The following is a 13,168-nucleotide window of genomic DNA, read 5'->3' as shown; positions in this document are numbered from 1 at the left end:
ATTTTAATAATGCTGGTACTTCCTTTGCTTATGATGGGGCGTTGAGTCACCAGCTATGATTGTGACACTTCCTTGTGGTTCTTTCAGTGACCTTCAACACCACTGAAAACAACAGATGACTTAACACCCTTCCACTGCACATAGGATTCAACGACAATGTTCTAATACTGTTTACTGCATGCTTCTCTAACTGCCACCATCTTCTCATATGGCTGTCTGAATCTGAATACCTCCCAGGAACTTGCAGAGTCCGACAAGGATCCACCTTTTACACAGGGATCTAAAACCTCTGCATGGAACCCTAGGGGGGACAGCTCTCCAAAGTGCATATCAAGATCTAGCAGCATGTAGCTGACTCCCAGCAAAACCTAAATGTCTTCACAATGAAACACACATATCAACTCATGAGATGCCTTTCAGTTTTTAGGGTCTGAAAGTGAAGTACATACCTAAAACTAATTTCCACCAGACTGCAGTACATCTTGATCACAAACAAACAACACAATCCCAAGTCAATGAATGGCTGTCTGAAATTTTTTAGACCTAGACTGTGTCACATCATTCTATATCCAACCATCCCACTCCTAAAAACATACTACATGTAGACACATGGCTAATAAAAAGGAAAAGGGTAAAATAACCATATCAAGACAAACTCTGAAAGACCTATACCGGAATCCCCGTCCCTCAACACACACTGGCCAACATCACTGTATTCATATATCGTAACATAGAAATCGCGACCATATGTATCCAGGAAGGTTAACATGTCAAGAGGACAAGACAGCATGCCATAGCCAGACTTTAAACTGAAAACCAGATTCCACAATTGTGCCTCTAGTATCTGGAACAATACCCCACAACACAACAGACCTGTCCAACAACCATAGAATTCCTAAATGAACTGCGGACTTGTCATCAACGAATACCTCAATCACCAGTGATGACAACATGTCCTTTCATGGCCACAACAACACCCTACCATGATACTGAATTGTTCTCTCAAAGCCGTCCTCATGGAACACAAGTATTGCTTCTCCAGCTTATCTCTCTCTGGGATTCTAACATCTACTCTGCTCTGTTACTGTATAGCTAGGTGTGTGCTGAACAAAACCCAAAATACAAAACAAATTCTGCATTGATTTTATTAGGTTATGGCTCTGATAACCTCAACATCTCGACACCACTCCTTCTGTCACTTAACCTTTGGCTTAGATGAACATGCAGTCCCTGTTGGGTCATTTAGGCACAGTGTTTTCTGCATAAAACAATGTGAACATTTGCTGTTTCAGGGGATTCCATAGTGTGACTTGTGCAGTTCAAATTCTCATCCATAGACTTGCTAGTAACAGTTAGGTTTTCTGTGTGCCCCTCTAAACGCAATCCCCCCTCACCTGTTGTTGCAATGCAGTCAAAGCCGACAAATGCGTAGAAGCAGGTAGCAGCCCCGGCCAATGTCCCAGTGAAGCCGTACGGCATAAACCCTCCAACTCCAAAGTGCAGCGTCTCATTGGCAGCCAAAGATCGGTTACTGAGAAGTGGTAGGGACACAATTGGGTCAAAAGAATGACATTCTAAATACCTCCAACGTTGATGCAGATAGAACATCTTTAATGGGCGAGCAATGTCCTTATATAATGTAGTTTAATGTCAATATCACCAAAATGCGTAATACATTTTGTCTCACTCTCCCGAAAACTGATTGTTACTCGAACTGGCTGTCTGATGAAGAGACACCTGTCAAATATGCCTGGAATTGTTATCTTTAATCCCAAAGAACTCTTGAACTGGTCAAATTATCCACAAATCCTGAAACGGGCGTTGTTATCTCAAATCTGCTGCAGCCCTGATATGACTGACTGCCCAGACCTACCGGGCCTAAAGAAGCACTGGCCTGTCAGATAATCTTTCTAGTCCCAGCCTGCCTTTAACACCATTGATATGTTTAAGATTAGGGGTCATGACAATAGTGTGTTCAGTAGAATCTTTTTCTTAATTTGTGCCTTTTACTACAAAGTGATATTGGTCTAATTTCAAATTGAGTACTGGCGGCCGATCCTTCCAGCAGTCAACTCATACCTTTCCATACATGGTGGGAGCATTTCCTCTGGAACATCCCTTTGGCTTGGACCATACTATTCATTTGCCTTGCACCAAAGACAATGGCCTCATTAGGATTGTGCCGGTCCAGTAAAAATGTGGGGAAAACATCCAGTAATATGGAATCTGGCATTTTTACCAAACTCCCACCCTCTGGTTTTGCCAGTATGGGCAGTGAACTACCGACAGGCCTGACCTGCTGGGATTTCAGGCCCCTACCGGCAAAGAATTGCCCCAATCACTAACACCGGTACTATCACTGCCGGTGATTGATTGCAGCAATCCCATTACATGGACTTCTACAGGCAATTTACTGCCGTTGCTGGCACCCATAATATCCCGGTAACACTGGTATATCAGGCACTGGTAATGGTAAGGCGGGTTTGCTGGTAACTCGCCAGTAGTACAGGAGGCTTACCAGCAAACCCGAAATGAGGCCCAATATCCTGCTGCCAGTGACGAGCAATTGACTAACACGCAAAGGCCTGAAACGTGAGCCATGGTTCTTAGGAATTGCCTCTAACGTGTGCCAATTAAAGTGTCCTTTAATCTAGCCTCCTAATTAAAAAGTAGTGGGAAAGGGGGAGTGACAGAAAACATAGGGAGAGGAACAGTAGAGCATGGGAGGGTAAGATCAACAGGGTTCCTGAGTTTCTGGAAAGCATGAAAACTTTGGGGAATCTTACAATAGGGCCCCTCTAGATTGTTCCCTGGGGATGTTCAGATAGAGAAGGCGTTCAGCTTAAGGCCATTATCTGGAGTCAGGCCCTTTATACATAGTAGGGGTTACCTATCTTTAGTGGCCATCCCAGGCAGTGAAGGATGCTTGGATTAGGGAGAGTTGCCTGTCTCTAAATAAGAGAGAGAGGGATGGCCCTGGGTGACACACTTTACTAGAACAATAATAAAAACTCTTGAAGTGTGTTCAAGATCCGGTGTGTTCTTGAGGCCATCTGTGACAACGCGTTGTATTTTATTGCAAGAATTAACACATCACAAGCAAGTTGTCAATTAATAGGTAGCATATAAATTAACTGATGCTTTAGGGTAGATTAAATCTCATTCAGGTTGAGTTAATAAGCTCAGCACAAAATTGATGGTGGCACAATGGTATTGCAGGCAGCTCAAGAGTCCGATGGTTATACAAGCATGTCTCTTGTTTCAGTAGAAATCATCTCCCAAGTAACCTGCTAAAGCAATAGAACCCAAGGAGGGGGGCATTACCAGATGGGTAATGTCCCTGTGGTGCGAGTTATAAACCTGAGCAAAGTGAGGGCTTTAACGTTGACCTGGGGGCATTTCTCGACTGGTAATGCCCCCCCTACTCGTGTTGTAATGCTATTAGTACCCTGGCACATTCAACTCGAGAAATAAAAGCAAAAGAAATGGCCACCAGGGATCAGGGGGAAGATAGGTAAAAAAAAGGTTAAAAAAAAATGCCTGCCATGTAACGGGAGAAGGGACTGCACATAGTCCCTTCTCCCTTTCCATGGTGGCTTGACAAAGAAAGGAAAGGATCTCCGTGGGACGCAGAGCTCAGACCCACAGAAAGTGAGTCTTTGTCGACCGGGTAATGACCTGGCGAGGGCCAATCAGATTGTTTGATACAACTGGATTCTCCCTCGCTGGGTGCTAATTGTTAATAGACAGTACCCAGTGTCTATTATTAACCAAAGGAATACAATCTCTCATGAGTTAGAAATTCCTATGCCATATACAGTGTATTTGTCTGGTACTGCAGTGGCCGTGGCTACTAATAAGGATGCTGCAAATGGGCTGATCCTGAGGAAAAGCAAGACTGTTTTTGCTGCAACCTGGTTACTGTTTTCACTTCTATTTTCGTAAAACCTAAACATACACTTTATGTATCCTTCATCAATCCAGGTTGACTGATCTGTGTACAGCTAGCTGAGCATCTCACTGCTGCCACCAGGTGGGGAATGCAACACAAGTTAAAAACAGTAGTCTCTTTGTACCTGAGGAGCATCAGAGTTACCTGTCTAAGAAATGTGTAACGGATGGACCAGCAACTCCAGCTGATTTGGAGAGCAATTCCCTCTATCTTACCCAATGTACTCACAATAATTAGGTACTGCCCGTATTCTAGATAAATGTGCACAGTTGAGTGTCTTTCAGTGATGATGTTCAAAGGCCAAGCAACTTCAACACACAAACTGTGATCCCAACTTACCTCCCTCCATTGTCATCTGCCCTCAGAATCTCTTCACCTTACCTCCATCTTTTTGCATCCACCCCAGAGCCTTTTCCCTTTACCTACCCCTGTTGGCATATGCTCTTAGATTCTCTACACCATACCTTACCCCAGAATGCACCGCCCTCAGATCCTCAACTTGCCTCCCCTAGCTGGCATCTGCCCTCAGAACCTCTTCACCATACCTCCATATTTTGGCAACCACCCTCAGAGCCTCTTCCCTTTACCTCCCCCACTGGCATCTACTCTTAGATCCTCGTCACCTTACCTTCCCTCAGAATGCATTCACCCTCAGAACATCTTAAAATTACCTCCCCCAGCTGTCATCTGTCCTCATATCATCTTTGCCCCCCACCCCGCCCGACTGGCATCCATTATGAGATCCTCTTCACCTTACCTCCACCCGCTGGCATCCACTCTCAGATCCTCTTCACTAAGCATCCAGTTTCTGAGGTTGCCCTTGATGAAGCCGCTGATGATGACAAACATCAGGACGAGCACATTCACAGCTGTGAACACCTTGTTCACCATTGTGGACTCTTTGACCCCAAAAGAGAGGAGCCCTAGAATAGAGTAAGAAAATAATTGGCAACCCCATCATAGTATGACAACTTACCACAGGTACTGTGTGCCCCGCCATTGCATGCAGCACACGACATGTAAGCTCTTGAAGAGATTATTCCCTACACGCTGTGGACTGCTGTGGTAGATTATTCTAGTTTCTGAAGAGATCATCATTTTCCTATTCTCTTAGTAAGACAGTGAGTGACTGGAGTCCTTTATTTAATCCACTCTGTGGAGCTAACTGCCTCTAGGTGTTGATACTCGATTGCTGGGTGTCAAAGGACTCAAACTTAAAGAATTAGAATATGATATTTTGTCAGAATGTGAGGATGATAACTTTGAGTTTGTGTTTAAGCTTAAAAGCATTCCGAAGCTTGCAACCTCAGGCTCTAAAGGACAACCCTCCTCTGATGCTACAGCAATGTGTGCGCGACATGAAGAGGGGCTTTGTTCAGTGCTTAAATTGTGGGAGTGTTTGCCAGTGCTCAACCCTAGCACTTATTTTCTTTTTTTTTAAACTTTATTTATTGAGCTTGACAGTGAAACAGGCAGAAACCAGCAGTATACAGGTAGTCTGTGAGTATACATTCCATGTACATATTCTGGAGGGAAATTATACAGAACAGTAAAACACCAATTGGGGGTACAGTAGTCAGAGATACAGGTAACATAGTGACAAACAAAGCACATGGGCTAAACGGAGTCGGGTACTGGAGAGATCCGGTCACCGGCATCATCTTCGGTGTTAGCGGACAAGGAAGAAATATAAGAGCGGAATGGGGCCCAGATATTCCTGCATCTAGCCACTGTTGGTTGTAAGTGTGCCCAGCACTCCTCGGTGTCAGAGGCCCAGGTGACACCCAGAGCCACCTAGTGTCTGTGGGGGCCCCAGGGCTAAGCCATAGCAGCAGGATACAGTGAGCCGCTAGCAGAAGACATAGACGAGCTAATTTCCTGGAGTCTCACCCAAGCCGGGGAAGCTTGTGAAAAAGGCATGTCAATGAGGAAGGGGTAATAGTGCAATCCAATACTTCAGATACGGTAGTGCATACCTCCTCCCAGAACAGGGAGAGGCATGGACAGGACCACACCATGTGGATATAGTTTGCATCATCTGATCTGCATCTTGGGCATGTGGATGGATGGTCTTTCGACATGCGATGTAGTCTGATCGGAGTATAATGGAATCTATGGAGTACCTTAAAATGGATCAGTTTAAATCGTGAATTAAATGAGATTTCATGGGTACGGGCACACATGCGGTCCCAGCATTGGTCTGTCATTTCGACACCGAGATCCTTAACCCAGAAGTCCCTGAGTTTGACGAATGGGGAGGCTGCCCTACTCTGGAGGATGGTGTACAATCTAGAGACTTTTCCCTTGAAGGTCGTGGTATTCAGAATCTCTGATAATATCAAGTCATCTGAAGGGATTGAGGGGAAGTCTGGGCAGCTATTCTTGAGAGATCGGCACAGGCCTGCATAATTAACCAGTGGGTGGGCCTGCCGCGCAGGGGTTCTGGTAAGTCAGACCTTTCAAGGAAGATGCCCTGGTTAAAGCCGTCTCGGACAGTATCGAGACCTGTACCTAACCACCGACATGTTGTTGTAGTATCTACACGGGGAGATTCCGAGAAAAAGTTCCAAAGGAGAAGGTCACCATGAAAGGGGTGCTGGGTGTTAGCCAGCTTCCACAACTTACTCAGGGCTAGTGCTGTGGACCCAGCAGGGTCAAGGGGTTCAAATTTGATGCAATGGACGGGGAGAACTAAAAAGTGGATATCACGACCATCAGAGGCAAGGCGTTCAAGTTTAACATCGAGAGGGGCATCGGTAGGTACGAACCAGTATGATGCAAAGTGGGCATGAGCAGCCATCCAGTACCTCTCAAATTTGGGGTGCTGAGCCCACCCTTTGACATTGGGATGGTTAGTGTTTTGAATTTCAGGCAGACCGCGCCAGAGTGCCACAAAAAGGTATTAATGGTTTGGGTCAGTATTGTAAAGAATTCACGGCCTGGCCGTAGGGGGATATTCAGGAATCTGCATAAGAGTTGGGGCAGTACCTCCATCTTAAGGATGGCGATCCTACCAGCCAGAGAGATCCATAATCTAGTCCAGCCTGTGCACTTTCAGATAACAGTGGTAAGGTACTTCCCAAAGTTGGCTTCATGCAAGGAGCTTTGCTGACGTGTAACCACTACTCCAAGATAGGTAATCCATGCAAATTCCAGAGGGTTTGGGGGTGAGGTGGTGGTGGCTTCAGTCAATGGAAATAATAGAGATTTAGAACAATTCACTTGGAGACCCGATATCTCACAAAAGCGTATGACGTCCTCTAATACTGGGGCCAGGTTGTGTTCAGGTGAGCGGATGAAAAGGACAGCGTCGTCCGCGTAAAGGGAGATGATCTCGGGGGACATGACAATCATATGCCTCTATGCACATGTTGTTGGCGTATCCTTTCAGCCAAGGGCTCAATGGCTAGGGCAAAAATTAGCAGCAAGAAGAGCCAACCCTGTCCCGTGCCTCTGCCTATTGGGAATTGGGCTGACCACCGGTCTTCGGTGTGAACCCTGGCAACGGGAGAGGAGTACAGGAGTTCAACCCAGGATCTGAAACGAGGACCAAAGTTTTTCAAGAACCTGCCACAGATAACTCCAGGAAACATGGTTGAAAGCTTTCTGCATATCGAGGGTGGCCACAACTGCCTGTGTACCTGGGTTGACCCGGGAAAGTATGTTGAATAGACGGCGCAGATTAAGAGAAGTGGAGCTCCCCTGGATGAAACCCAACTGGTCCAGGTGAATAATGTATGACATATACGGGGCCAGTCTCAGAGCCAGCACCTTAGAGTAGATGTTGACATCGCAATTGATAAGAAAGAGGGGGTGGTATGAGCCACACTGTGTGAAAGGTTTGCATGGTTTAAGTAGTACCGTGATTATCGCCTCTCGAAGAGAGGGGGGAAGAACGCCCGTTCCGTAGGCCTCCTCCCAAAGGGTTGACAATTGGGGGACCAGGCGGGTCTTGGAACCTTTATAAAATTCAACAGGAAGTCTGTCGGACCCAGGGGCCTTTCCAGGGGCCAGCGAGTCTATAGCCTTGGACATTTCCTTGGGTGTAATTGGGGTGTCTAGGGCATCTCTATACTCTGGGGAAAGGAGGACCCAGCACTTATTGTCTCAGACTCACATTAATTATGAAGTGGTGCTAGTCAGTGCATCCATCAACCACCGGTGCGAGCTGTAGTGCAACCCCAAATATGTCGACACTCTGGGGAGTGGCTATGGGTGGTGACAGCAGTGGTGGGGAACTGCCCATCCACAGTGTCACAGCAGTACTAGAAAATGTGGGGCCAGCACACTTATTTGTTTTACAAATTAAGCACTGGCTTTGTTACTGATAAAAGTAAGTAGCAATGTTAGTGTTATAAACATGCTTTTGTCTGTGACAGGAAGTCCATGCACAGAGGGACCTGTTTTTGTTCAGTTTGGAGATTATGTGCATTGCGACCTTCTGCATACAGGAAAGATATTTAATGAGTATTGCTTGGAGTCCTGTCTAGGTGGTATTCACTTAGTGAAGTTATGAGTTGTCATGAACATATACCAACTATGCCTTCTCACTGCTAAAAGAAAGGCGAGTACATCATGGAAGAATTTATAGAGACACCTTTTAGCATTTGTGATTATTTGAGTGTGCACTGATTCAGGGTCCATCAACCCTATATTCGAAATGGGGTTTTGAGGATCGCATGGGGCCTCAACTATGTACCCTGATATAAAGCCAGAGCAACCAGCAGTCTTTATTAATATTAATAATATTGCTAGCATGCTCTTGCGTCTGTGGTTTTGGTACTAGGTCTGTAGATGCTAGACCAGGCTCCATAGTGGTGCCTGTGATTAAGCAATAAATGCCCAAGCTCTAAATGAGGAGTGTGGGGAATGGAACTACATTTTTGTGTTTATTTATTTATAAAGTGCTTTGGCCAAAGCGCTGTACAGATATGAAGAAGTGGTACAATATTGATGGAACATGAAGAAAAACCCTCAATAGTGGAATCCATGAAGATACAGAGGATAAGTAGTAAGATTTAACACGACAATTAAATAAAGTAAGTGTAGGAAAAGACCTCATAGAAAAAGGCAGAGAATTCAAATGTTTAGGGGCCAATAGTGAAAAAGAATGAAAGCGGGTTTGAGAACACAAAGGTTTTCGAATGACAAAAAGAAACTGAACATAAAATAGGAGGAGGAAAGTAAAAAGAGATAAGAGATGACAAGTAAGAAAGGGCAAGACCAGGAACACATCTAAAACCAATGTAAAGAAAATGAGAGAAGGCAGGACTCAAAGTAAAGACAAGAAACAGAAATAAGAAAAGCTTAAATAGAGAGATGGGGGGAAAGCTGAAATTGAATATGGATAACCACATTGAAGATGAACCGTAACGATGTGAGCTGGTATGCAGGAAAGTCAACCAGAGGTGCTGAACAATTATCCAGTCGAGAGATAACCGGAGATGTAATAAGAAGCTTAGTAGCTAGGAAGGTGAGAAAAGGGTGAGTTTTGTGAAGGTTATATAATTGAAAGCAACAAGAGTGGGTCGTGTGGAAATGTGAAAGTAAAAGGAAAGAGACAAATAAAAAAATCGCCTGACGATTATGCCCAGAAGTACATAGAGAAAGTAGAGAAGAAGGGAAGGAGAGAGCAAGGTTAGGGTTAGGCGTAGGAATAGCTGTAACAGGATAGAAGAGAACCTCCATTGTAGAGGTGTTAAGATGTAGAAAATGTGAGTCCATCCAAGATTGGAGAGTGAGAAGCCAAACAATAAAAGTAGAATGAAGAACATCAGTAAAAAAGGAAAAGAAATAATGATTTGGGAGTCGTCAACATAGAAATGAAAGGATAGACCATATGAAGTAATAATAGGGAGTCGTCAACATAGAAATGACAGGATAGACCACATGACGTAATAATAGGGAGTCGTCAACATAGAATTGACAGTATAGACCGTATGAATTAATAATAGGAAAACTCTAAGTATATAATGTAAAAAGAAGGGGACCAAGAGCAGACCCCCGGGGAAGGCAGTATTAGGGGAATTCTCACCAACCCACATCGAGTTTAACACGATGTTGTCAAGTAATGATGATGGTCAAGTCAGAGTATATTTTAGTGTCAAATATTTAATCACTAGAGGTAATATACAGGGAAAAACTAAAGGTCTCTAACATCATTGGAAAGCATAGGTTTATTGCCATAATGCTTTCACATGTACTGAGACTTTCCTGCATTTGAGGGCTGTGGTTTTCAGCTGATCATAACTCTTGCAGCAATAGGGCTTTCCTGTGGCACATTTCTGTTTGAACTCTCTTGAGGCGTAATGCTCACAGCTGGGAATTATGCACATTAGAGACCACAGAAGTGCTAGAACCCAGCATTAGGATGCTCCTAGGCCTCACAGTTGATAAGTCATGTATCTTTCTATGGTTAGTTCCTTGAGGTTGGAGCCTTGTGGTTGAGATTTCCCGTGGTTGATCGTTGTGGTGGTGGACATTGCAGCATGATGTAAACAGCTCTTGGGTACCACTCGCAGCTGGATGACACCTTCTTCTCTACCGGCAGGTGCATGCCTTCTAATGGTTCGACATCCTGTGAGCTGTCACAGCCCGAGACATGGTATAGATACATGCAGTGCCATTATGAGGCTAAAATAACAATGTATAACAAGTTGATCAGGAGACTTGGATAAAAAGGACACTAGTTCCATGACGGCTCTGTTAGTCCAGATTCATTACAATGATTGTTACTTTTTTTAGATTCTTTAATTCTTTAGCATCTACTCAACTGCTATATTTCTCTGGATATCCCTTCCATCTAACTAGGCACTGCTTTTGATGACCCCTGGCTCCAGTTCTTTCTCTACATGAAATGCACGATCGTGGTCTGGCTTTATTTTTTTGTAGCTCCTCATCTTTTAAGTTAAAAACTGTAAAATCCCAGAGGGTAGCCTGATTATCAACAATAACGATTTTGTCGCTAAATGTCTGTTCATAGCCCTTTTACTAAAAAAAACTTCCATCTGGATATCCTAACGCAATCCCCTTTTTTAATTCCATGTTTGTGAGTGCTGTGTTCAAATATCTGTCTGTATTCCACTTTATATATTTTCAAAAAGGTTTCGGGCATCATGTGTACTGGTGTTGTCTTGTTATGGCTACTCCCGTGACGAGAAGAGACAGGACTATGTTGCTGCTTCCATGGAGGCTCTCATTGCATCTCAAACCGTGGTTCACCCCAGAGACTACGTCATGGCACACGTTAGCCACTGCCAAGTCAGACAACGGTGGTCTTGACAACTGTGGAAATAAGTAGCTGTGTCCCAAAACTGTTGTGCGTCTCAGTTAGGTTTCCAGCCTTCATCAGCATTTCTGGAATGTCCTTGCTTTACAGATACCTGAACCCCAAGCTGTTCTTACCTTGCGCTTCTTCTGGTTTTCCCTGTCTGTTGTAACATGCAGACGACTTCTTACAGATGCCTGCTGGTTTATTAACACTGCTTTTTACCTTCTTGGAGATGCTTCTGAATCTCCCTGCCTGTTGTAACCTACAAACATTTTACAGACTCTTTGTCTTCATGGAATGATTCTGGATCTCCCCGCCTGTTATGACATTTCCAACTCTTTTAATTGAATCCTTTTGGCTAATTCTGGACCTGCATTTCTACCCTATGGGATTTATCATCCTCTTTGCATATCCTCATCTATCATTTCCCTTTAGTTTACTGTCCTCATGCCGTTCAGTCCAGGCACACTCAGATTTTCCTTTCTTTTTCCTTTTCCCGCTTGGTGGGAATGGGTCTCCTGGTCTCCGGAATATTTCTCCCTAAGTACCTGTTTTTCCTCTTGGTCTGGACAAATAACGTGTTGTGGCAGGTCAGAAGAAGGGCTCTGGGCCTTATTCCGAGTAGGGCGGTAAGGGATACTGGGCACCATTAAGGAGACCGGTGCCGGTAATCCCTTACTGCCCTACTACGCGGTCCCTTAGCAGGTCCCACTATGGGCGCCTGGTTTTACCAGGCGCCCTTAGCAGGAGCCACAAAGGAACCAGGGAGCAAATAACAGTACCGCAGATTGCGGTACCGTTATTAGCTCCCTCCCCATTCCCATTGTGCCCTAAGGGGGCTCAAGTGGGAATGGGGATTGCCTATTTCAATGGGGACTTACCGGTCCCGCAAAGGTCCAACTACACTGGTAAGTCCCCATTGAACCAGGTCGAAGTCGGTACCGGTATGGGAGGTAGTCATGGCGCAAATAGTGCCATGAGTACCACCTTACTCAGAATGAGGCCCACTGACTCTCAAATGTCATGATGGATGATATTTTATTAAAGTAATGGTACAAGGCTAACATTTCCCTATCGGTATGCGTGGTCCCTACCTCTTTTAGGTGCTCCTTTGTCACTTGTGAGTGTCCCAAAGAAAATAAGTCTGCTGTCCAAAAACTATCCGAACTGACCCTACCACTTATGAAAAATAACTTAGGTCAGGAGAATGACTCCCTTCTCCTGAAGGTCCCTCGCGTACCAGTCTTTAATATCCAATTTGCAAATAGTCTCTTGTGACGTCTCTAATCAGTCTTTGAAGTTCCCATATTGGGTAATGGAGTTTTCCCTGTGTTAGAAGAACACCTAGAAGCCTATGGAGACACTGGAAGTTACATCAACCACGATATACTCAGTGGAATCCAAGATGGCGGCTCCTTGATAACATCACCATCAACTAACAATGCAGGTCTAGTCTTTCCTTCTAACTGATCCTTCATCTCTTTCTACCAATTGTTTGTACTTATTCCCCGCGAACAAACAGGTAACTGTGTTGCTACTCTGTTCTTTAGCATAGCTCCCTTGTTGTTGTTCGCTCGTATCTTTTTGGTACCTGTTCGCGCTCAGATCACTTTCTGAGTCATCCCTCTTTCTCTCCTCCTTGCCTGTGAAACCCTTCACAGTCGCTTTCTACCATTCTTTCGGTCTTTTCCCTTTGCTCCCTTCCCGCTTGCGGCACCTCCGTTTTCGGAGCCTGTCACTTCATAGACGTTCTCGGCTTGTTACTTTCACTCAGCCATTTCTAACGCCCTCGGCATGCTATCCTTAGCCGCCGTTTGCTGTTCCTGTTCGTTTCAGCCACTCTCGGCTACTTGCTACACTTACCTTTCTGCCGCCGCAGCTTTGACTTACCTAATACTTTTGCCTCGCAGTTCTAGCTGTCCGTCTCCCTCTCCCTTCAATCTTCT

The 13,168-nt window shown here is 44.8% G+C and overlaps 1 protein-coding gene across 1 annotated transcript in view; it reads right to left on the bottom strand.

The window, feature by feature from the left end:
- LOC138447980 (cationic amino acid transporter 2-like) overlaps positions 1-13,168 on the bottom strand; it is a 167,335-nt gene that overhangs the window by 133,083 nt on the left and 21,084 nt on the right. Inside the window, exons 3-4 of the mRNA XM_069604507.1 lie at positions 4,710-4,875; positions 1,395-1,531 (exon numbers count right to left, since the gene is read on the bottom strand). Coding sequence (XP_069460608.1) covers positions 1,395-1,531; positions 4,710-4,875 — 303 coding nt within the window. The remainder of the gene's footprint in view (positions 1-1,394; positions 1,532-4,709; positions 4,876-13,168) is intronic.

The sequence above is a fragment of the Ambystoma mexicanum genome, chromosome 3q, assembly GCF_040938575.1.
Source record: "Ambystoma mexicanum isolate Mex_15411 chromosome 3q, UKY_AmexF1_1, whole genome shotgun sequence".
Lineage (NCBI taxonomy): Eukaryota > Metazoa > Chordata > Amphibia > Caudata > Ambystomatidae > Ambystoma > Ambystoma mexicanum.
The sequence above is the reverse complement of the archived record's forward strand: the minus strand, read 5'-3'. Positions and strand labels throughout refer to the sequence as shown.